The sequence below is a fragment of the Apis mellifera genome, linkage group LG3 (genome assembly GCF_003254395.2).
Source record: "Apis mellifera strain DH4 linkage group LG3, Amel_HAv3.1, whole genome shotgun sequence".
Taxonomy (NCBI): Eukaryota; Metazoa; Arthropoda; class Insecta; order Hymenoptera; family Apidae; genus Apis; species Apis mellifera.
Window position 1 is genome coordinate 11,825,089 of NC_037640.1, and position 22,520 is coordinate 11,847,608.

General features: G+C 34.6%; 1 protein-coding gene and 2 long non-coding RNA genes across 5 annotated transcripts in view; 2 read left to right on the top strand and 1 right to left on the bottom strand.

Moving 5' to 3' along the window:
* Window positions 1-22,076, bottom strand: part of LOC724886 (uncharacterized) — a 41,373-nt gene extending 19,297 nt beyond the window's left edge. The window contains exon 1 of one of the 2 annotated variants that reach the window (XM_006568385.3): window positions 21,529-22,076. In XM_006568385.3, coding sequence (XP_006568448.1) covers window positions 21,529-21,606 — 78 coding nt within the window. In that variant the 5' untranslated portion in view covers window positions 21,607-22,076. Of the gene's footprint in view, window positions 1-11,740; window positions 12,104-21,528 lie in introns of those variants that run through there. The other variant, XM_006568388.2, reaches the window with a different exon arrangement.
* Window positions 2,266-3,878, top strand: LOC102654297. Its single transcript, XR_003304457.1, has 2 exons — window positions 2,266-2,403; window positions 2,508-3,878. It is a non-coding gene; the product is annotated as an uncharacterized LOC102654297 (long non-coding RNA).
* LOC113218675 lies at window positions 16,111-19,351 on the top strand. Of its 2 annotated transcripts, none has more exons than XR_003304454.1 (2): window positions 16,111-19,162; window positions 19,221-19,351. It is a non-coding gene; the product is annotated as an uncharacterized LOC113218675 (long non-coding RNA). The 2 variants fall into 2 exon arrangements; XR_003304455.1 differs by having other exon boundaries at window positions 16,130-19,034.
* Window positions 22,077-22,520: the final 444 nt, after the last annotated feature.

Consider the following 22,520-nt stretch of genomic DNA (forward strand, 5'->3'; position numbering starts at 1 on the left):
ATCACGATTTATCGATCATAAATTTGAGATCGTCTCGTTCATTAATATATACAATTCGTAATTTTAATAGATTTCGAATCTTTTCAATTTCGAGATAAATTGAAAATATTTAAAATAATGAATACGAAGGTAGAACGTGTTTCGAGTCGGATCAATGAAATTTACTTGGCAAAAGTATTTCTCATTCTCGAACGCAAAACGGATCGTTTGAAGATTGAATATTTTCTCTTCAGGGTGATTTTTTTATGAGAAGTTGACACGACGCAATCGTGGCCGGCCATATCTCATACGTTCGATCCGATGGACAGCCAGGGGCCATTTTCTATAAGAAGAGACGCTGGAGAGACTCTGCACTCCTCCCCCTCCTCCGCTTCTTTTTCCGCTTCTGTTCTTCCCGTTCTTCGTGCCTCGTATTATCTGTCCATTGTCTCGCTCGTTCGGTAACAATGGTGATACGTTGCACAGCTAGGCGAGGAAAAAAGTTCACGTGTTATCGTAAGTTTAGAATTTAATGGCCTCGACTTTGATTTACACGCGACCCCGTCGGCTTTCGCCTGCTACTAACTCTGCACAACAGAAATTTGTATCTCTCCTCCTCTATCTTCTTTACTGTCGTCTGCTTTAAAAAGAAAAAAAAAGAAAAAGATTAAATAAAAGTTGTTTCGCTCGTTTATCGAAAATTTTAAGATCAATCGTAATCTTATTTCTCACGTACGAGCTATTCTTTCTTTTAATGATAAGAAAAAAATTATATTAAATCGGTAATTATTGTATAATCGAAGAAAAACAATGCGGAAATATATCTGCGCTTTTTAGACACAAAGAAGAATTTAAAATTATTCCGCTTGATATTTAGATATAATTAGCTGGTTCATTAAATTTCACTAATTAATTACCAGAGAAAGAGGCTAAAGTAACCAGAAACGCTTCACTTACACTCTCGTTCGTATTAAAATCGATACGCACAACAACCGAGATCAACTTCCATTTTTCTACTTCTAAATTTCATGTATATTCGCTCGAGACGCGTTCCGTATTCCCGCGGTTTTTGACCGAGGGAGCAAGCAGGGAGGGGAGGGGGAAGGGGAGCACGCGTGTTTCTTCCGTTCTCACGCAGAGCGTGTAATGGCACAAAAGTCGCGACACTTTGCGCCACGTGCCACGTGCATTCTGTTCTCCGGATACACGCGTGGCATTACGTCTGCGCCAGACATCAACGTGCAGCTGACGGTCCTTTGGATGCACCCTTCGTCTTTGAGTCGTCCACCACGTCGCTCGTGCGCGCACCGTGCGCCGCTTTGCTATACCAAATGCCAGTGACATCGGAATCAATGGTGGTCATAACGGTTAACGTGACCGGCTGAGCCTCTATTCTCTCGGCAGAAGGACGAGAGGATTTGGATTTGGTCGAAGAGATCGAGAGAGAATTTATTCCAGTTGTTTTTCACGATTATTTTCCGGTGAAGAATGTTACTATGGAGATAGAGCTATATTTAGTGCCTTCGGAATTAACCTCTTTGGAAAGCGTAATGTCTGTGAAATACGTATCATCGATCGAGGGAAATCGTTTCATCGATTTGGTTTTTGATATTGGTTGATATCGATGTGTGCGTAAATGTGTTGTTCACTAATGGAATCGTTTAATTTGGAAACGCCTTTTTTTCTTTCTATTTATGTATTCGTCTATAGGGATACATCCTACCTGGATGCATTAGCATAAGGCATAGAATCCAGAGAATTCTAATCGAGAATAATATAAAAATTTTTTTATTTCTCATAATATACGTAATGCGATTTGTAACGATGGTTTAATTTATAAATGTAATTTCGTATTCGAGTAGTTAAAATAATAATTGCACGTATGTGAATAAGGGGCATGCTAAATTCATGAAAATAATTAATAATTTCGTTAAATATTCCAATCTTAAATAATTATCTTAACGTAACTTCGTAAATGAAAAATAATTTTTACGATTTTGAATATTCAAATTATAGCTTCTTTCTTCCACTATAGTTATATTACGAAGCGTGTGGTGTCAGGATTGTCAACAAAGGCGTGCGAGGTGGGGATAAATGGTCTTGGCGAAGGACACCTCTTGCCCCTGTGCCGTCCCGCGAAACTTCTTTCCAGCGTGAAACGGCGGCAGTTGGTGTTTCTACGAAGATATATAGAAACTTTCGTCCCGATCCGTTTTTACCGACTGAAAAATTTCTGCTATATCTGTTGGATCAGATGTATTGCAAATCGTTAACAGGCCGAGAGATTATGCAATATTGAATCAATAAAAAATAATTACAATCGTTTGAATTTTCCATTGCAAATAATAAAAAGTCGGGATAAACGATATAAGCGTTAAACTAAGTGGTTTGTGGTAACTGTAAAGCGCGTTTTTGAATAATCAAGTAGGCATAACTATTACAAAGATAATTATACGGTAAATTTAAAACGGCAGAATAACACATGGTAGATTTAACTATAATTATCGTTTTCTGTTGATGATTTTCAGATTTCCAGGCTGCAATAATATACACGGTTTTACAAGCGTGCAATCATAAAATCAAACATATCACTTATTTGCAACTGTTGGACAAGTTTCGATCGTCAATTATTTTTTATCGTCGATTAACCGTCCTCTTAATAATTTTTTTTATTCAATCCAAGTGAACGTAACCTAAGGAAGAAGGGTTTATTTAAATCAAACCGGCTTTAACGCAACAATTTGTTTATTTTTCTCTGTGAATAATCTATTAATAGAATTATTTAAGATTTTTTGTTAAGATTTTTAAGACAAGAAGCGAAGTAATTCCAACAATTTTCTTAATAACAATATTATTCGAAAACTCTTGAAACGGGTAAACGATGAAACCAGATGATGATAACGATGATGATGATGATGATGGAATTCTCCATCTTTATGGGTAAGGAAAAGATTACGCAACATTTATTGTGAACGGTTGGGCTTTGTATCGAATTTTTAACCGAGGAAATTAGAAACCATTGTTGCCATCTTAGAATAAAAAAAAAAAAAAATATTCCTATTCATCAAACGTATTATCCTATACAATATAAAAAGAGATTATACTATATTCACAATTACAAAAGGCAATTACAAGCATCGAGTAAAATAATCTCTTTCAAAAGAATTCATTCAAAAATTCATTTCCAATTTTAATTTTTTCTAAAGTTGAAGAAAAAAAAAAAAAAAACTTGAATTACGAATCTCTCGATATAACAACAACGGAATATAAAATATTTTTTATACGCAGAACAAATTATATCTTTTTTTTCTACACAATTTGTCACAATTAATTAATAACAGAATAAAGTGGGAAAAAATGCGAGGTTAATTATCTCGACGCGTTAAAATCATGGCTGGCTCGTTGGCTCCGTTAAAGTTCACGCGAACAGAAGAAGGGGATTCATGCATTATCGAAGCTCGTCCAGGCTTTCTGGATGACTGGCGATTTCGATGACCTTAAATTTCCCGTGAAATGAGAAATACGCATCCCGTTGATTCATCGAGCGAGAAAAAAAAGAAAAAAAAAATTCCTAATTTTCCAACTCTCGAAATTTTCTAGAGAAAATTTCTCTAGGATTTTCGAGGAACGATCGATAAATAATTCGTCGAAAGTTGCGAATATAAAAAAAAAAAAGAATCGCGAAAAATGATGGCCGCCGCAACAACCGCTTCGCGATTTATCATTCCGTCCCCGATTTTAAGCATTCGAGTTATACGAATACGAACTCGATGGACCGCGCAATCCGTTACGTGCGAGATTCTTGCGAATCTATATATATATACATAAATACCGTAAAATTGGAAATTTTGTGGAAACGAGGAAAGTGGAGGAAATGGATTAAACGAAAAAAAAAAAAATATAGAATTTTAAATTAAGATATTTTTCATCAAATAGTTCGCGGAGAATGCTGGTTGCTCAATCGATCGAAGTATCGAAGGAATGTGTGTCAACGTTTTCATAAAATTATTTACACAACCTATCAGTTCCATTGAAAATTATCGTTGGATTAAAATTACACGGGATTATAATTTCTTCTAATGGCAAGCCGATAATAACGAAACCTTCACGTACGCGTTATCCATTGACCCATAATTAAACGTTATTAAACAATTTGAATAATTATTCCATCTGTGTTACTTCGAATTCCTTTCGAAAGCTCGATTGTATATATATATATATATATATATATATATATATATATGTATATATATCTTTATAGATAAAGATATCTTGGTTTGCGGTTGAGAACGGTAATGGCGGAAAGAAAGATGGCCACCGTTTCTAATACAGGTTTTACTTTTCTTCTCGTCAGCACGTGACCACGTCCCCTTGTATCGCTAATTCGTGCGCGTAATTACCATTTAAACGGCACGTACACATCTTGTTAAGATGGAAAATTAACGAGCTCGAGGGGTATTCCTTTCGAGATTACATAAGCGATAATTAACAGACACGGAATATATATATATATATATATCGAAAGATTGATAAAAATATTATTCTTTGCAAAAAATTCCGCGCCCTCTTCTGCAGAGATGAAAATATTTCTCTTGTTTTCAATTATTATTTATAATTTAATCAATACTGGATGTATAATTGGATACTCGATACTCGATAAAAAAAGTTATGTTTAAAAAATTGTTGAAAAATTCAATCGGCTGAATTCACTGATATCCAAATATTCCAACATTTTATATTCTATAATTAGCACAGGTAAAAGGTATTTTTCGTTCCAAATCGAGATTGAAGAAACGAACGAAATATTTTTTAAAACGTAGAAAAATTGCGATAGAATATCAGGATATGGAGATAACACTGATGTCATGTTCAATGGCGATAAAAATTATAATGAAAAGAATTAACAATTTTAAATTTTAATACTAAATAAAGACAATGGAGGAATGCATTGAAGATGTCAGAGAAGAAAAAAATCTCATTTATTTCATTATCCTTAACTTATCTTCCTATTAATATAAATAATAAACCTTCTATTATACCTTATACATACAATTTCTTTATACAAGTAATGAAACGTTACTTAAAATAAATTAAAATAATATTCATAACTAAAATCCAACTATTTTCAAAATTTATATCCACACTTCACGTTAAATAAGCCTCCTTCCTATTTCAAACAATACGTTAATCCAACTCTCAGAGATGGGCAAAATTATATATATACATATAGCGTCAAGATGAAGCACAGGAATCTCGATTAATAAAAGTCACAAGGAATTTTAAAGAAAACGTTCGCTCGAACCGATTCACTTTTCCTCCTTTCTTTTCCCGTACGCGAGGCTATCGAGATTCGTTTCGCGGGAACGGAACGATTCTCCGTTCGTCACGGCGCGTATGCGCGGCACAGCAGAGAGGACGTGTACGTACGTCGCATATGCGCGGCGAAGGAACGCGAGCGCGTACCTCGTGCGTACGCGCGGCGAGCGATTTGCGCAAACGTCTTGATCGCTCGTCTACCAGGCGAGCATCGCCTCGAAGGAGTGCAGCAGCGCCTCTGTATCGCGTGTCTCGCGACCCACGTGATCGCGTCGCGACACACGCGTAGTAACGCGAGCTAAGATGCATGCATTGGGCGGGCGGGTGTGCGTTACGCGGCGCGCGCCGCGCACCGTTTACCACGTGCTAGGGAGGAGTTTGTCCCATCGATTATCACGGGCGAAACGAAATTTCGTCCGTCCAGTCCCGTGCAACATTCCGCCAAAAATCCTGCTTTTATTTCTATCTGCGCCGTGAACGGGCAACGTACGCGCATATATTAACGTATTTATAAATATATATATATTTATATATATAATTATAAATATATATATATATAAATATATATATATTTATATATATATTTATATATATATATTTATATATATATATATATATATTTTTATATATATATATTTATATATATAAATATATATATATTTATATATATATATTTATAATTATATATATATATATTTATAATTTATAATATATATAATATTATAAATTATTAAAAGTAAATTGATTATGAAGTTTGAACATCGATTAACGTATTTTATAAATGTAACTATTTATATCACATTTAAATTTTATTCTTTTCCTTTTTAATTCTGAGGAACATTTTTTATGGAACAATCTTTTGCATTATTGATTCTATTTAACTTTTTATGAAAAAAATCGTAATTATTAAAAAATAAATTAAGAGATAATTTCAGAGTTCATCAACTTTGTTTGAAAATTAATCGAACAATGTTGCAACAAGGAATTTTCAGTTGGGATAAAAAAAGGGTCGTGATGTAATTTGCAATTACAGTTTGTTTACACTGATCGGTTTTCAACTCGTGGTGCCTTTCACGAAGCTATTCTCAAGATGGAAATGAAGAGAGCATCGGTTCTGCGTATCTCTGAACTTGATACTTTTGCACGCCGCATGCCATTGAAACGAGATTTTTGTAACGCGGGCGCGAGGGCGTGCGCTATGCTTTTAAACCGAGCCAATAAATTAATGTTACCAGGCGAGCAGGAAGGAAGGAGCGCGCACTCTGCACACTTTTGCAAAAAACCTATTGTTAACATGCTACCCTGTTAAGTATGCAATAATGTCTCAACAATCTCACCTGTTGTTTAACAATTATTTTGCAACCGTCGCGGGCGCGTGTGTGAAACCCGTTACAAACGTTGTACAACGGGGAGTGTTGTGTTTAGCATGGAAAATTCTCCGGCCTACGCGCGTGGAGAAAAGTGGAGAGAGCGGGCTTACGATATCGTAAATTATTCCTATAACACGTAACGAGGGTTGCCTTCTTTCTTCTTTCCCCTCTTCTTTCTCTCTTTCTTTCCCCCCCCTTTTTTCTTTAAATTTATTTTATTTTATTTCATTTTATTTCTAAACGAGCCGAGAAAGTTCCTTTCGCTTCATGATGCCTTGGTCTCCAGTCATGTAATGTTGTAACATTGTTCTTGTTTTTGCGCGATAATTTGTTGTTGTTGTCGAGGAACGATTGTAACTCGAGGATTCTTTTCATCGGGAGCGCGTATATTTAATCGATAATCGATACCGTTGTAATATTACAAAAAAAAAAATATTAATAATAAAAGGTAAACACTTCTATTTAAAAAAGTGAGATCGTAAATAATTTTCTTATCGATCGAGGAATACCTGAAATAATACTTCATAACCGAATTGTTATTCGCCCTCGTTTCCCTTCGATAACGCCAACTGTACACAACCGATTGACTGCAAATCTCGCGTTACAAATCCACCATTTGACGGAGAAACCACTACGCTCAACCGTCCACTTCTTAAAATTACAGTTACACGCGTGATCCATCCATCCACAAACTCGATTAACCATTAAAAAAAAAAAAAAATATCCTCGAGAAATACAAATTCGAAGCGATGTAATGAAAAAAACAAAAAAAAAAGAGAAAAGAAGAACAGTCGCATCTCCGTACAATCCCTCCTTAACGACGCGTGCCCGCCGCGAATGGCGATTGGAATTCTACTTTTCCACGCGAGGCATATTTCTTTGCCTTTTGTCCGCGCTCGGAAGTATCGGTGCGCTCATAAATAAAGCATAACCGTGAACGCGAGTAGGCGAGGTGGATCCCTGTATGTGTGTGTGTGCGCGTCCAGCAACGGGACGTGTCCCCCCTCCCCTCCCGTTTCTTCGCCATAAGAGGGCGAGGGCGAATCAGGAGGGGGGCAGGTGGTTGAAAAATAAAGGCGGCAGTTAAGTAAGTTACTTTTAGAATATTATTATCATCCCTCTCGATAGGATTCATCAATGCTTGAAGAATCAAGAAAAATCTTGTTTCTTTAATTAATTGATTAATTGTTATTGGTCGCGTTGTCTCGCAGTGACGTCATTCGTTAATAAGAAAAAGAGAATTGGCAATATATTCTTGGATAAATTTTCCATTTAAAAATTATAAAAATTTTTTTAAAATATATTCAGAGGATAAGGATTAATTATATATATATATATACGGTTTATCGATACAAATCAGGAATCCGCATATTTGCAAACATATTAACTTTGGCCGATTGTAAATCAACTTCTTTAGTGGCTGCAATCCGGATTAACGTTCGAGGTAATACACCCTTTTACGATTTTACGATGAAATGTTAACCTAATGCTAATTCTTAGAAGTTCGAGATGCAAGATAAAGAAAGCTATTTGAACGATTTCTATTTTTAAAATTTTTCCTTTGAAAAAAAGAATAACCGAAATATTTTAACGTATAAAATTCTTCGAAAGACATAAACAGAAATTTTTATTATTGCGATAACTTGTCAAGGTTTCCTCGTACTTCGTGTTATTTTTAATACGCAACATGTGCGGTGAACAAGATGGCGAGTAAACATTACTATTTTGTTGTGCACGGCTCGTCCCTCTAACGCCGTAATCGAGCAACTATATACTCGCCCAGCCACGAGGACGTGGCGCACGTGCATTATAGCAGCTTACGTCGCGGCTAAAGAAGCTAACGCGACTAAAAGATTAAAGGATCGTGACCGGTTAATATGAACCATCGTGCGCCACGATTCATAAAAAATTTCGATACTGGGTATCCGGGTTACGACGTATTTACAACCGCATCGCGTGGCAAAGCGTAAGAGAAATTATATATTAAACGATACGAGCACCGATGGTAACACAAGAAACGTAAGCAAAGAATAGAAAAGGAAAATGAATATTATAATACAAACTAGTAGAAAAAATTCCTTTTCGTAAATAATTAACGCGTTAAAAAACAAAATTCAATAATACAAATTGAAAAAAAAAAAAAAAAGCAAATTAACCGCATTGAGCTAATAACGCTTTAATTTCCCCTATGCACAACAAGCGAGATCTCGCGTACAAACACAACTGTGGCCTAATCGCATGGTCGATAATATCGTAACGCGGTATTATAAACGTTTCACCTTAGAAACCCGTGATTTTACCCGTGCAGTCGTAATTTCACCAAACAGTTTCTTTTCTAGAATTTTTTTTTTCTTTTTTCTTTTTCTCCCTAGTTTCTTTTTTCTTTTGCCGATCCAACGTTTTTTCCCAATTCGATAGAAAATACCAGACAACGGATAGTAAATCAGAGGGAGGATTTCACGGACAAACAGTGTGCACGCTGCGGCGATAGATAACGGAGGCCGAGACCGTTGTTGGCGGAGAACAGGGCAGTTTTAAGGTGCTGATTTATCGTGAACACCGTTTAAAGATGAAAGCATACTTCGTCGAGAAATCGTGACTCGTTAATCGCTACCATCGTCGATTTCTTTGACCAGTTATTAACGAGCCGCTGAATCGCGTCCATCCTATTCCCGGATGATCGAGAAAACATATTTTTTTTCATCCTTTCACGCTGTGATATAAAAATAGAAAAATTATCCTCGAAAATTTGTTTCGATTTCTCCCTTTAGTTATTTCTAAAAAAAAAAAAAAATCTTCGAACAATGGGCTTTCAATTTCGCCAAAGATGGAAAATTAAACAATGCTTGGTCTCTTTTTTTTAGAAATTTCTGCCAACACAAATATTCGTATTCTCTCTCTCGTGCCAGCTACAATATCCGCAAATTTGCATAACACGTCCTCGTTACCGAAACGAACGTCTGAATCCGTGGTAGAAAAAGAAACGGTAAAGAAATACCTTGTACGAATAAAAGAGGAGATTCCGTTTCGTGGGAATTCTGCAAATTTTTCGAAAATCCGGTTAACGGTCAACAGCGTTTACAACAGCGTTTGTATCTTCCACGAACTAGTTACTTCGGACGGAAAGGAAAATCGAACACTGGGACAAAGGATGAACGCTTGCTTGTTGGGGCACGCAACACTTGTGGCACGGTTCACAAAGGAGGAGAAAGGATCGTTAACAAGGCTGTTAATTGCCGCGATCAATTCGTGTAATAAATTTAAAATGAAAAATGACTTTAATCGTTATAGCTGTATTCTTCTCTCGATGAAATCGTTATCTCGATTCAAATTCACTCGTTAGTGGATTTACTCGAATTTAAAACGAATAAAAAAATGAGGACAATGAACTCGCCGATTCTTCGCATACTGGAGCAAAACCGCCATTGTGATTTCGCGCACTGTTTTACCACGTGCGCACAGTTTACCACTGCTGCCGTGCACGCACGCAACTTTTGACTCTGCTCGTTGTTAGGTTAGGTTGAAGGCTGGCTCCTTGGGCTCTCGAAGGGAATGTTCGCGGGCGGCAATTAAGCAATACTCGGTTCGTCGGTTACTTTTAATTGTTCTTAACGAGGCTAAACGCGGCCGTGGTCCACGTCACGGCGCATAACAATGAATAACGGTCGCGGTGAACGAGTCCGTTTACTTTGTTCCCTATTGTCACCGCCAACGACAATGAGTCCGACCACGCCACGGGCTCGAAATGCGTATCATTGACGTGCGAACCGTCCTGTGTACCGAATAATTACGTATGAATCCGGCCAAGATCCGTCTGTTTTATAAACACCAGATGTCCATTTCACGCGACATATTCTTCTCTTTTTCCTTTTGACGCGAGTATAAAGGACGAAGCGTCTATTTCTTTATTTTGTTAATGGTAATTGCATTCCGTGTTAATTGTTAGATAAAGATTTCGCACGATTATCAGGCTAAATAAATAAAAATAATTTCAACAATTGTTGTAATAATAAATGAATATAATATAGATGTTTTTATTTTGTTATATAAATTTTATAGGTTAGCAGCGCTACGGTATTTTATAGGTTAAATTGATATTGTTTCGATGAGAGAAGAATGCATTGAAAAAGAATAATTAAGTGGAAAGGAACGAATTATTATAAAATTTTTGATATTTTTACGACGAATTTTTTAAAATTAGATTTTTTTCAATGGATAACGAAAAAAGAATATCTTCTAATGATATCACAGGATCCAATATTTTTCTTTTAATAAACTTTGCCTCGATCATATAAAAATATAATTTTTTGACAATTACAGGTCACGAATAAGTAAAAGAATATATAATTAATAATAATAAAATAATATTCAAATTTTTCTTCTATATTATTATAAGGTTAATTCATAAGTTATAAATTTATTTGTAATGCATTATAAAATACAAACATAAAATAATAAAATAACAAAAGCATTAATAAATCTGTCAAAATAATTCTTTTCGTGTCTCAAAATACGCCTCGACAATTCGTCAACCGGTTTCGATCGCGTTTATTCCTTGAATTTAAATTTATCCTTATGCTTTATAATGAAAATGATCTCATAATATGCAGTATTTATTCTTTGAAAAATCATATCTATTTTAATTCAAATATATAATAAAAAACTATTTCCTTCGTAAAATTCGAAATTTTGCATCATGAATTTGCATATTTCTTTTCTTCTTTTCACTAACTTTTTGATTAATATTATTTAATATCAACCGTTCTACATCTGGTAACTAATGAAAACATATCGATCAAATATCAGTCCTACTCACTTTACAATGCATATACTATACATATTTAAACTATTACGTCATGCCAATTTTCTATATATATATACATACAATGATGTAATATTCAGAACGGACAAAGTGTCTTGGAGAAAAAGAACGTATATAAATAAATATAACTGGATACTGCAAGAAAAGCGAGGATCAACTGTCAACGAATTAACATCGTGAAGTTGAGCGCAAGCCGCGCGATTCGATACATATATGTCGAACTTCAGCATGGAATTTGAAAAAGTGCACTCACCGTCAACTCAGCATTTCGTCCAGCGTCATTCGAGTGTCGCCGATGGAAACTCGTCACGCTCGAGAATATTGTCGACACGATCATACGTCCACGATATTTCACTGATCACTTTTTACATCGAATGTCACATTAGAGACCAAGAGATTACCGTAAACATCGCGTGAAGAAAAAATTGAAGAGAAAAGATCGTTCGATGATAGATTGTTGTCACTTTACGATTACACGTTCCTCTTGTCGTGTTTTTAATTCGACGGAAAATTTTGTCGATCCGTGACAGGATAATTCATACAATTTGATATTTTTTTTAACAAATTCACTGATCGAGCACACTTATATAATCGCTGTACCATCTGCGAAACACACCTGACCAATGGTCGAACGATACTGAGCCGGTAGCACTCGCGAATCTCCCACTAGACTTCCACCACCCCCTCCCCTTACACACCATTCAAGTCGTCAAGTAAGCAACCCTTTTTGAATTTTTTTTTTTATAAAAAATTCTCAACCGCGTATTTGAAAACAAAATTAATATTTTTATCAATAACTTTTTTAAAATTAATCTATTAAATTGTTTAATATATTTAAACGGAAATTGAATTACAAAGAACAGTAAAACGGTTCTTTTTATTTTTTTTCCACAATTCTATCGCTCAATAAAAAGACTAATATTTTCAGAAAATATTCTGAAAATTGAAACAAAAAAAAAAAAGAAGAAGAAGCAAAGTGAATAACGCGTTAGATGGAACACAAATAAGAGGTTGAAGAAAATAAAAGAAGATATACTATGTACATAAAAACAAAATGCGATTTAATACACCGTGAAGAGGTTGTCTAGAAGCAAAATACACCGTGAAAGGGTAAACTATGATAAAACGCATAAAGGAGAGGCGCATAAACAATATCGAACATAGAACAATATGATCGCTGAAGAAAAATGAGAAATAATTATAATGACGGAAAGGCGAAAAAGATACAGATCGGACGTTCAACGAAATCTCGCTGAATAGGAGTAACGTTTTAAAGGGAAGCGAGGCCACCTCTATCCTCGGTATCCTCGGTGAAATAAAACGAGATTTAACGCACCGTGAACAATCGTGCGCGAATAGAATATACCTTGAAAGTGTAAAACATGGCAAAACTCGCGTTGCCTTGGTAATCACGAGACGTATAAATGCGGCAATAAGTATCAGCGCGCAATTTACCGTCCATTGAATTCGTTTAACGTGTAAACTACAGGCTGTCGCCGTTGGACCAATCTTCGAAGATGCTCTCTCTCTCTCTCTCTCTCTCCACGCGCATAAAATATCCGCGCGCACGTGTGTACACAGCTTGCTGTACAGGGATGAAAAAAGAGATAAGCCCGCATATTTTTTTTTTTTTTTTTTTTTTTATTTCACATTGATTGATATTCCTCTTTATACCACATTTTTTAATATTATTAAATAACGCTTTCCACGAGAATCTCTCCTTTCTAAGAATATTTTTTTCGCCGTCGGAAAAAAATTTTCGCAAAAATTTTCGAAAAATTTTTTTTTTTTTCTTACGCATTCTATACGATTTGAACGTACATACGCGAACTATTTTCCACGGTATTTGTGATGTTACAGTTTAATGATACGCTTTATTGTATCACGCTCGCCAGAGGGTGTACAGATTATGGTAGTGGCACCATTATAAAAACCTTGGAGATGGAGGCAGTTATGAGTCACGCTCACGTGAAGGTGTAGAAGGAAGCATCGTGGCGCGCTTATATTATAAATGTTAATATTGCTCGTTTATTAGAAACGAGTGAAACGATCGCCTCGTGACCAATAAAAGTGCCATTTATGCCGTTCGTATTTCTACGATCCGCGTTTTGTTTATTTCATTAAAAAACGAAAGGCGAAGGAGAAGGAGAAGGAGAGGAAGGAAAAAAAGCGATTAAAACAACCAACCTCCAGACAACCTCCAGGCGATTACGTAACGTGGCAACGTATTTTCCAGAAGGTCAAGTAACTTTTTAACCATCAATCGACGGATGATTGCACCCTTTGAGGGGGTAATCGCGCGTTATCCCACCTATGGGCTGCCAATTATGGTTGAAAAATCAATCCGACGTGTGCTCAACCGACGGATTAAAGAAAAATTTTTCTCTCCACATCGCCGTCCCATTATCTCTTGATTGATTACTTAAAAATTACTTACGTCGCTTATTTTAGAGATGGAACGATCGGATTGTTTGTTGGGGAAAAAACTGCGCTTAATTTTAATTACATTTTATTATGTCTACGATTTTTTTTTTTTTTTTAAATGAAAACGATTCTTTCTTTCGAAAGTTCGAACATCGTTAATATAAGAGGACGATGGATGGATAATTGTCTCGATCGATAAATGCGAATTCTAACGTTATCGATACGAATATACACCGTTCGTCCGTTTATTATTATTACGTGTGTTCGCACGAAAGAAATTTAAATTTTTCGAATTTCGCGCGTTTCGATTTCATTCGTCCATTGTTTTTTTTCCTCGCGAGGTTATCATCATCGTTGTTTTTGAACGTAAATTGAAATTGTACGCGTTTTCAGCCAGTTTTTCGCCGAGTAATTTGATGACGTAGCAACGATGGCTAATGTTGCTGATGCTCTTCGCTCTCGATAATCTTTTTCGAGATATAACGATGACCTGAATTCCAACGGGAATTCGTGTCTTAAAACAATCTACGTTTTTCGCGAGGCGGGAAAAGGGGGAAGAACTAACAACTTGCGCATCCAAGTTTTAACTTTAATTGGATCGGTTGAATTACGGGATATTTAATACGGGAGCGTATTAATTGAGAAGGAGGATGGAAAAAATGGAGGGAATTTCAAGAATTTCGATGTTTGAATTATTCACCGGTATCATTCATCACGGTTATATGTGAAGAGGTATATTTAATGGTCAATTTAGAAATGAATCGAGATATTTTTGAAAATTGTATATCATGTATTTTATAGAAGATTAAGATATTTTAAAAAATTTAGAAATTTAGAATTGAGATATTTTAAAAAATATATTTAAAAATGAATAGAGATATTTTAGAAAATTTAGAAATGAATTGAGATATTTTAAAAAATTTGGAAATAAATTGAAATATTTTAGAAAATTTAGAAATGAATTGAGATATTTTAAAAAAATTTAAAAATGAATTAAAATATTTTAAAAAATTTAGAATCAAGATATTTTAGAAAATTATATATCATATATCATGTATTATATATTATAAAAAATTAATATATTTTAAAAAATTTAGAAATGAATTGAGATGTTTTAAAAAATTTAGAAATGATTTGAGATATAATTATAATAAATTATATATCATATTTATTATACATAATTATATAAATTATATATAATATATATTATAGAAGATTAAGATATTTTAAAAAATTTAAAAATAAATTGAAATATTTTAGAAAATTATATGTATATTACAGAAAGTTAAGATATTTTAAAAAATTTAAAAATGAATTAAGATATTTTAAAAAATTTAGAAATGAATTAAGATATTTTTAAAAAATTTAGAAATGAATTGAGATATCTTAGAAAATTATATATTATAATTTAAAAAATTAAAAAATTTAAAAATGAATCAAGATATTTTAGAAAATTTTATATCACATATTATATATTAGAAAATTAAATTAAGATATTTTAAAAAATTTAGAAATGAATTGAGATATTTTAAAAAACTTAAAAATGAATTAAGATATTTTTAAAAAATTTAGAAATGAATTGAGATATTTTAAAAAATTTAGAAATGAATTGAAATATTTTAGAAAATTTTATATCATATATTATATATTAGAAAATTAAATTAAGATATTTTAAAAAATTTAGAAATGAATTGAGATATAATTATAATAAATTATATATCATATAATATTTATTATAGAAAATTAAGATATTTTAAAAAATTTAGAAATATATCAAGATATTTTAGAAAATTATATATTATACATTATAGAAGATTGAGATATTTTAAAAAATTTAGAAATAATTTGAGATATAATTACAATAAATTATGTATCATAAAATTAAGATATTTTAAAAAATTTAGAAATGAATCAAGATATTTTAGAAAATTATATATTATATATTATAGAAGATTAAGATATTTTAAAAAATTTACAAATGAATTGAGATATTTTAGAAAATTATATATTATATATTATAGAAAATTAAAATATTTTAAAAAATTTACAAATGAATCAAGATATTTTAAAAAATTATATATTATGTATTATAGAAGATTAAGATATTTTAAAAAATTAATGAATTGAGGTGATAATAGAAATAGAATAGAAATGAATTGAGATATTTTAAAAAAATTATATATATCATATAATATATATTATAGAAAGTTAAGATATTTTAAAAAATTTTTAGTTTGATTGGATGTGTTTCCTTGTAAGTCAGTGACAAAAGGATTTTTGCATTCTCATGTTTCAAAAAGAATAACATAAGAATTGAGAAAAAAAAATGAAAAGAATGTTAAGAATTTCGATGTTGAATTATTTACTATGAGATGCTTATCACGATTAATATTATAATAATTTGAACAACATTTAATATAAAAATGAATTAAAATATTTTATAAAATTCTCGATTTCATTTAAATTGGATATATTTCCTTGTAAGTCAGAAGTGACGGAAGATTTTTGCACTCTCATCCTGTTCCAAAAAAAGAAGAACGGAAGAATGAAACATTCATACAAGTTTTGCAACTTGTTGCAAAATCTCTAATTAAGAGGAAAAAGTGAAGAGAATTTTACGAATTTCGATGTTGAATTATTCATAGATATTCATCACGATTAATAATTCGAAGAACGCTTAATAGCCAATATCGAAACTTTATATTAAAATATTTTTAAAAATTTTCGATTTCAATTCGATTGGATATATCTCGTTGCAAAATCACTAGATTTTTGCAGTCTCCTATTCCAACAAGAATGAAACATTCTTACAAATTTTCTTTTATCATATTATCATGCATATATAAAGAATATTTAAAAAAAAAATTTTCGATTTCAATTCGATCGAATATATTTCCTTCCATAAAATCAATAGATTTTATTTCATTCTCCTCCCGTTCCGAAAAACAGGAACAGAGGAACGAAACGTTCTTGCGAATCTATTGTGACGTAACACGGTTTCCTGACCCAATAATCCCGTGTCCACCGTTGTCCGCATGGTAAGGTAGATCATCATTGTGTCATAGAGGAACGATGGAATCGAGCTACTTCTACCGCGTTCCGCCATCGTTGCCACGAATGCCTCGATAATAACAATCCTTTTCGAATTCTGGACGTGGCACAGTGCGCCTCGTCGGAATTGCACGTTTCTGCGGGACTTAACGATATAAAAGGCTCATTATTCGTAACGAGCAAATAAACCATTTCCTTTGCGGAGGTTCTCTTCAAAAATTGTATAATAATAATAATAATAATAATGTAAGGAGAATCCGTGCATTATCCACGATGATGTTCCATGTTTCTATTTCGAAATCGTGGTGTAAACGTTACGATAGACGAAACGATTAAGTTATATTGCTGGTATATCGATCGATTATATTTTTCAAAATGGATTACATCGAAATACTGGTTATTAAGACGATGAGTTTTTTTTTTTGGTCCTTTTTCATCAATTTATAATTTTCTCCTTAAAAACCATCGATTCTCTTAGACACGTTTTACGATTGTATTGTATCAATCTGAAATTGAAATATCTGATAATTCGATCGAATAAAATATATATCGTTAAAAGGGATAAAGTGTTTTATTTTTTTTTTTCTTTGCAATTGAAATAATCGAGGATACATTGTTATTCGATATTTTTATCCAATGCGTCAGAAGATTGTAGGAAGTCTACGCCGCTTCCTGAGGAATACGGTCACGAGAAATTGTGGTTTTTGAAAAGAAAAAAAAAAAAAAAAAAAAAAGAAAAAAAAAACTCGATGAAACCACAAGCCGCACGGATTGTCCTTGATAACCGGCTAAATGTATTTCAGTGAAATACTTTCCATTAATGATTTCACTTAAAAGGGGCAATAAAACGTTCTGTCCGTGGGAAATATTTGCCCGATGAAACGAATCATGTTTCTAGGACATTTGTAACGATTCTATCTACTCTTCGACACAGAAAGATTAAGAAATCATAAAAAAAAAAAATCGTATCTTTCGTATCCTTCTTCATTCTATAAATACACGAAACAATCGAACAAACGCATGACGAAGAAATTTTATTCTTTGCATCTCTTTACAATTATCGAAACGCGACTTCGATGGCATTTCAATGGACGCGGCGACGGGTGGAATACAGAAAAAGCGCGGAAGATCAACTCGGGGTAAGGATACGCACGCGCTATTGCTTCGTCGATACGGAAACTCGCATGAATCAGCGTCCGATTACTCGTAACGCCGTTAATAACGCACGGTTTTCCTCGTGGGCGGTTTCCTTCCCCGAATAATCGAGGCAGAAAGTCGAATACTTTTGATAACGCGACTGGTTGGACCGAATTTTAATGCAATCTTAACAATTTCATCGTCGAAGTTATCCACCGAGTTCAATGACCGACCGAGAAGAGATACGACGAATTTTCGAAAAATCAGCTGATTCGAATCGATGGTTCACAAAAGTGATTACGTGTGGATGATATAAAAGGTATACTTATGAATTCACCTTCTATCTTCGTAACAATGTGCGAAGACACGATCGAATGGTTCGTCATCGAGACATTAGACGGTGTCGATATTCCCGTGCCGTGCGACCGGAACAATGAAGACGCAGCGAGTACAATGCGAGTCACGGCGATCACGTTGGCCGCGCATGGATGTGTCTCAGGCTGCGATGACACAAAGACGAAAAGGCGGAAACATCGGAGACGGATGATAAGAGAGAAGGAAGAAGGAGGAAGAATGAGAAGGAGGGGGAAGGGAGAATAGGAAAAAGAAGATGAAACAAACGAAACAAAGCAGAGGGTAGTGCGCGCATGATTTACGTACACGAGCAATAGACTGTATAATTTATCGATCGATCGAAAGCGCATGCGCCGCTGCCTGCGCGCATACACGATTATGCATGCGCGACTGCCGAACAGTGCACGAGTACACGCCGCGCAATCGATCACTGTCCACCTCGTTCGATGACGTTAATGAGGTTGATCGGTATTTAACGATACTTTTAGCCTCTTGGCCATTGCAGCCGATTATATGCGCCGTTTGTTTATGCAATGGGAGAACGATCGAGCCACGGATTGAGACGTTGTGCGTGAAGATTCGTGAGTATAGAAAAGATCGAAACGAAAATAAACGAATTTTTCAACGAACGTATTTTTGCGATTGGGTATGATTTTCCAATCGAATCGAAGAGAAAATAAAAATTGATTCGGGATTACGGACGTATAAGGTATATAAATATTTTCAATTTCGGTTAATGCGCCCAAATAAATTCCCATCGTTGACAGGATATCTTCCCGACCGAGGACATCTATCGGTTACAAGGCGCAACGAGTTTAAACAACGAGCCGAATGGCCAACCTGTCGTGTAATGAATCGTGCACGATTTTCGTTATCCCGTGAAAATAAGACGTGCGTGTACAAACGAGGCATCGAAAAGAACGGGAAAAGGGATCCACAATCGATCAACGTCGTTCCGCATGATCGTGCGGATGAACATGATTGGCAGAATACACGAGTCAACGGACAGTAGCCGTGGCTCGAAGCGCTTGTACCACGGAGGAATAATCTGTTTACAGGAAAAGAAGGATGGCGCGGCGTGAACTTTCGCACGGAAGTGACTGTTGAACGACAGACGTCCCGTTTAATAGGCTCGCCTCGACGACACAACGCAAGAAATAATTGAACCCGGAGCGATCATAAATTCCTCGGCTCGCCACTGAATTATACCACTTTGCATCTAGTTAAGACCGCCGCGTACATCGGTGTGCGCCGTGCAAATAATTCACGTTTGTCGCGAACCTTTCGAACGATTAGTAGACACACGCGATCTGTGTATAGCCACTCGTTAGAATTCGATGTGAACGAGCGTGAATATTATCACGTGAACAACTTCACGCTTATTTTATTTTCATCTTTTCGGTTGGCAGCACACGTAGTCTCTTTTCACTTGCAGTCGAAGAAGTTTTATTTACATCGACGATCGATAATGTAGTACAGAAAATTGAAACTCTCGACGAAATAGCTCAAGGTTAGTTGAAGTAAACAACTGACTAAAATCGTAATTACTTGTTTCTGCAATAAAGGATTATGCGTTGTATAACTGTCGTTTGTCAACTCGCTAAAATTGGTAAGAATAATTCGTGGAGAAGGAGGAGAGAAGAGAGAGAGAGAGTAAATTTCTTCGATTTCCATCAGTGGAATGAATCTTGGGCTCGGAATTTGCAACGAGGTGCATACATATCTTCGCCTATGGTTAAGCTATGCGTCCACCCACGACTCGCAACGAGCTGCGCGATAATAAAGCTTCCGGTCTGGTCGTGGCAGCCGCAGGGACAGAAAACAAAACGTCAGGGGAAGAGAAGAAAATTATTATTCCTTTGCCGCACGGCGCGTGTACAGAGCGGGATACACGAACCGGATGCAACGTGTTTGATTTACACTCGCGCAATACGCACGCCCCGACACTCGCATACGTGTGTACCTAAGATGCACCCTTAATTGTGATTTGATCGATGATATAATTTTTCAATTTGAAAAATGAAAAAGATTATGCAAGATTATGTCAAATTCGCTACTTGTTGATTATTGTGTTATACCGTTATCGTTTTGTTGCAGCGGATTCGCGATAAATTTAATTTCTTTTTGGAGGGGATTGAAACTAACGAACATATAATATAAATATATCGATCTGTTTGTGAAAGTGATCTGAATAAAAATTTTTTAAAAATTTTAAATTTATCGAGGAAACATTTTTCTATGAAATAAATACGGTAAAAATATCGTAAAAAATTTAATACGAAATTATAAAACTCAGTCGTGAGTTCGCAACCAATGTTGGAACTTTATCTTGTTATTTTAATCGATGATAAACTGATAAGATTGCAATGAGATAGTTGTTTAAAAAAAATTTTCAAATTTTTTTTAATAACGGATGTAGGCGTTCAAGGATTAATTTTCAATAAACATATTTTATATTCTAAATAATCATATTCAAAATTAATTAATTAAAATTAATTTATTTATTTTAAACGCGATTAATTTTTAAAAAAAATGAAAGATTCTGATAATTGTATAATTCCAACGTTAGAGAGATTTTTAATTTTCAAGAATTAAAGAAATTAAAAGGAGAAAAAGAAGAAAAAGTTTTATCGTAAGTGACGTAACATGTTCACATGTAAAAGCGAAATCGTAAAGTGTTATTTAAATTACATGTGATGCGGGTAATTTTACGGTTTCTAAGCCACTATTCTATTTCACTGTCGAGGAACTCGAGTAAACGCATCGCGTATACACCAGGTAGCACACCGTTAATCGTTACTTACAAAGTTTCACTTTTTTCTTTCACTCGTGTCTTCTGCCGTTTATTACGATCTTAGATGCACTTGCGGCGCGTGTGGAACTTTTTCATTAGCATGTTTCCCACCATGCTTTCTTCCAACAGCTAAGTTGTCACGACCGAATAGACGGAACGAGTGCGAAATAACACGCGAGCGTGTTATTCAACGATGAAATAATTAAAGAAACGTTAGATGAAGAAAATTAGATTCCTAATAAATAAAATAAATAAATATATCGTCAAAATAAATAACCTACCCTGTCATCCTTGATTTTTGCTGGCTTAATATCGGCTTCCACGTAGAATATAGAATTCATTTCACGGTGAAACCACATATTTTCTCTTGCACAATTCAACGCCGTATTCCCTCATAAGAGATACCATCGATTTCATTTTTTTATTATTTCCTGTTTATCATCAAAATCTACTCCCTTTAATACCTGTTGAAGCAAGTTCGAACATTTCGATGCAACACGATTGTACGCGTACACTAAAAAAAATTACATTTTATTCAACCCGTCGTGTCAATTTCGTTTTAAAAATGTTCGTAATAAAATCGACGATTCGAGATAACATCGTTTTCAACGATACGAAGGATGATACAGTTTCGTCCGATTGTTCGTTTCCTCCATAGATGGCATAGGTAAGGTCTTTTCACCGCGGTGGCCCCGTGAAAACTGGAAAGCGAAACGTTAATCGCACACCTCGCTCGTTTCTATGAGTACGCGACGTGTCTTTCCCCTACCCTCCTCCTAAATTCATTCCCCTTAACCGCTTCGATGGCCCTTCTGTCGGTCAATTAGAGATCCCCTTAAATCGTCATTCCGTGAAAAGTGACTGTGTGAAATCAAACCGACCCTGAGCTTCGTTCCAATTAACGAAACCATCGAGTCACCTTCCCCTTCCGTTTCTTCGAAAATATTTTTTTTTTTTATCGCTGAAAGAGTGTCAAATTTCTTTTTTTTATTTTTTTCTTAAATAACCCGTAATTGTATTAATTTCAACGCGTTGGAAATGCAAGCTGAGCGCTCAAAACGCTTGGAAAATCGAGCTTAGCTTTAAGTATCGTTTATTTCGCGCAACTTCAGAGAATGGGAGGGGGAGGGGGAGGGGAAGAGAGAAAAAAAACAAATTCTAAAACAAAATTCAGGCGTTAAATTTGGTAGAAATACAGTCTATAACCCAATTTGGCAAGTCATGTAAATTTTTTGCGTCACGTTATTTATTAAAAAAAAAAAAAAATTTTTAA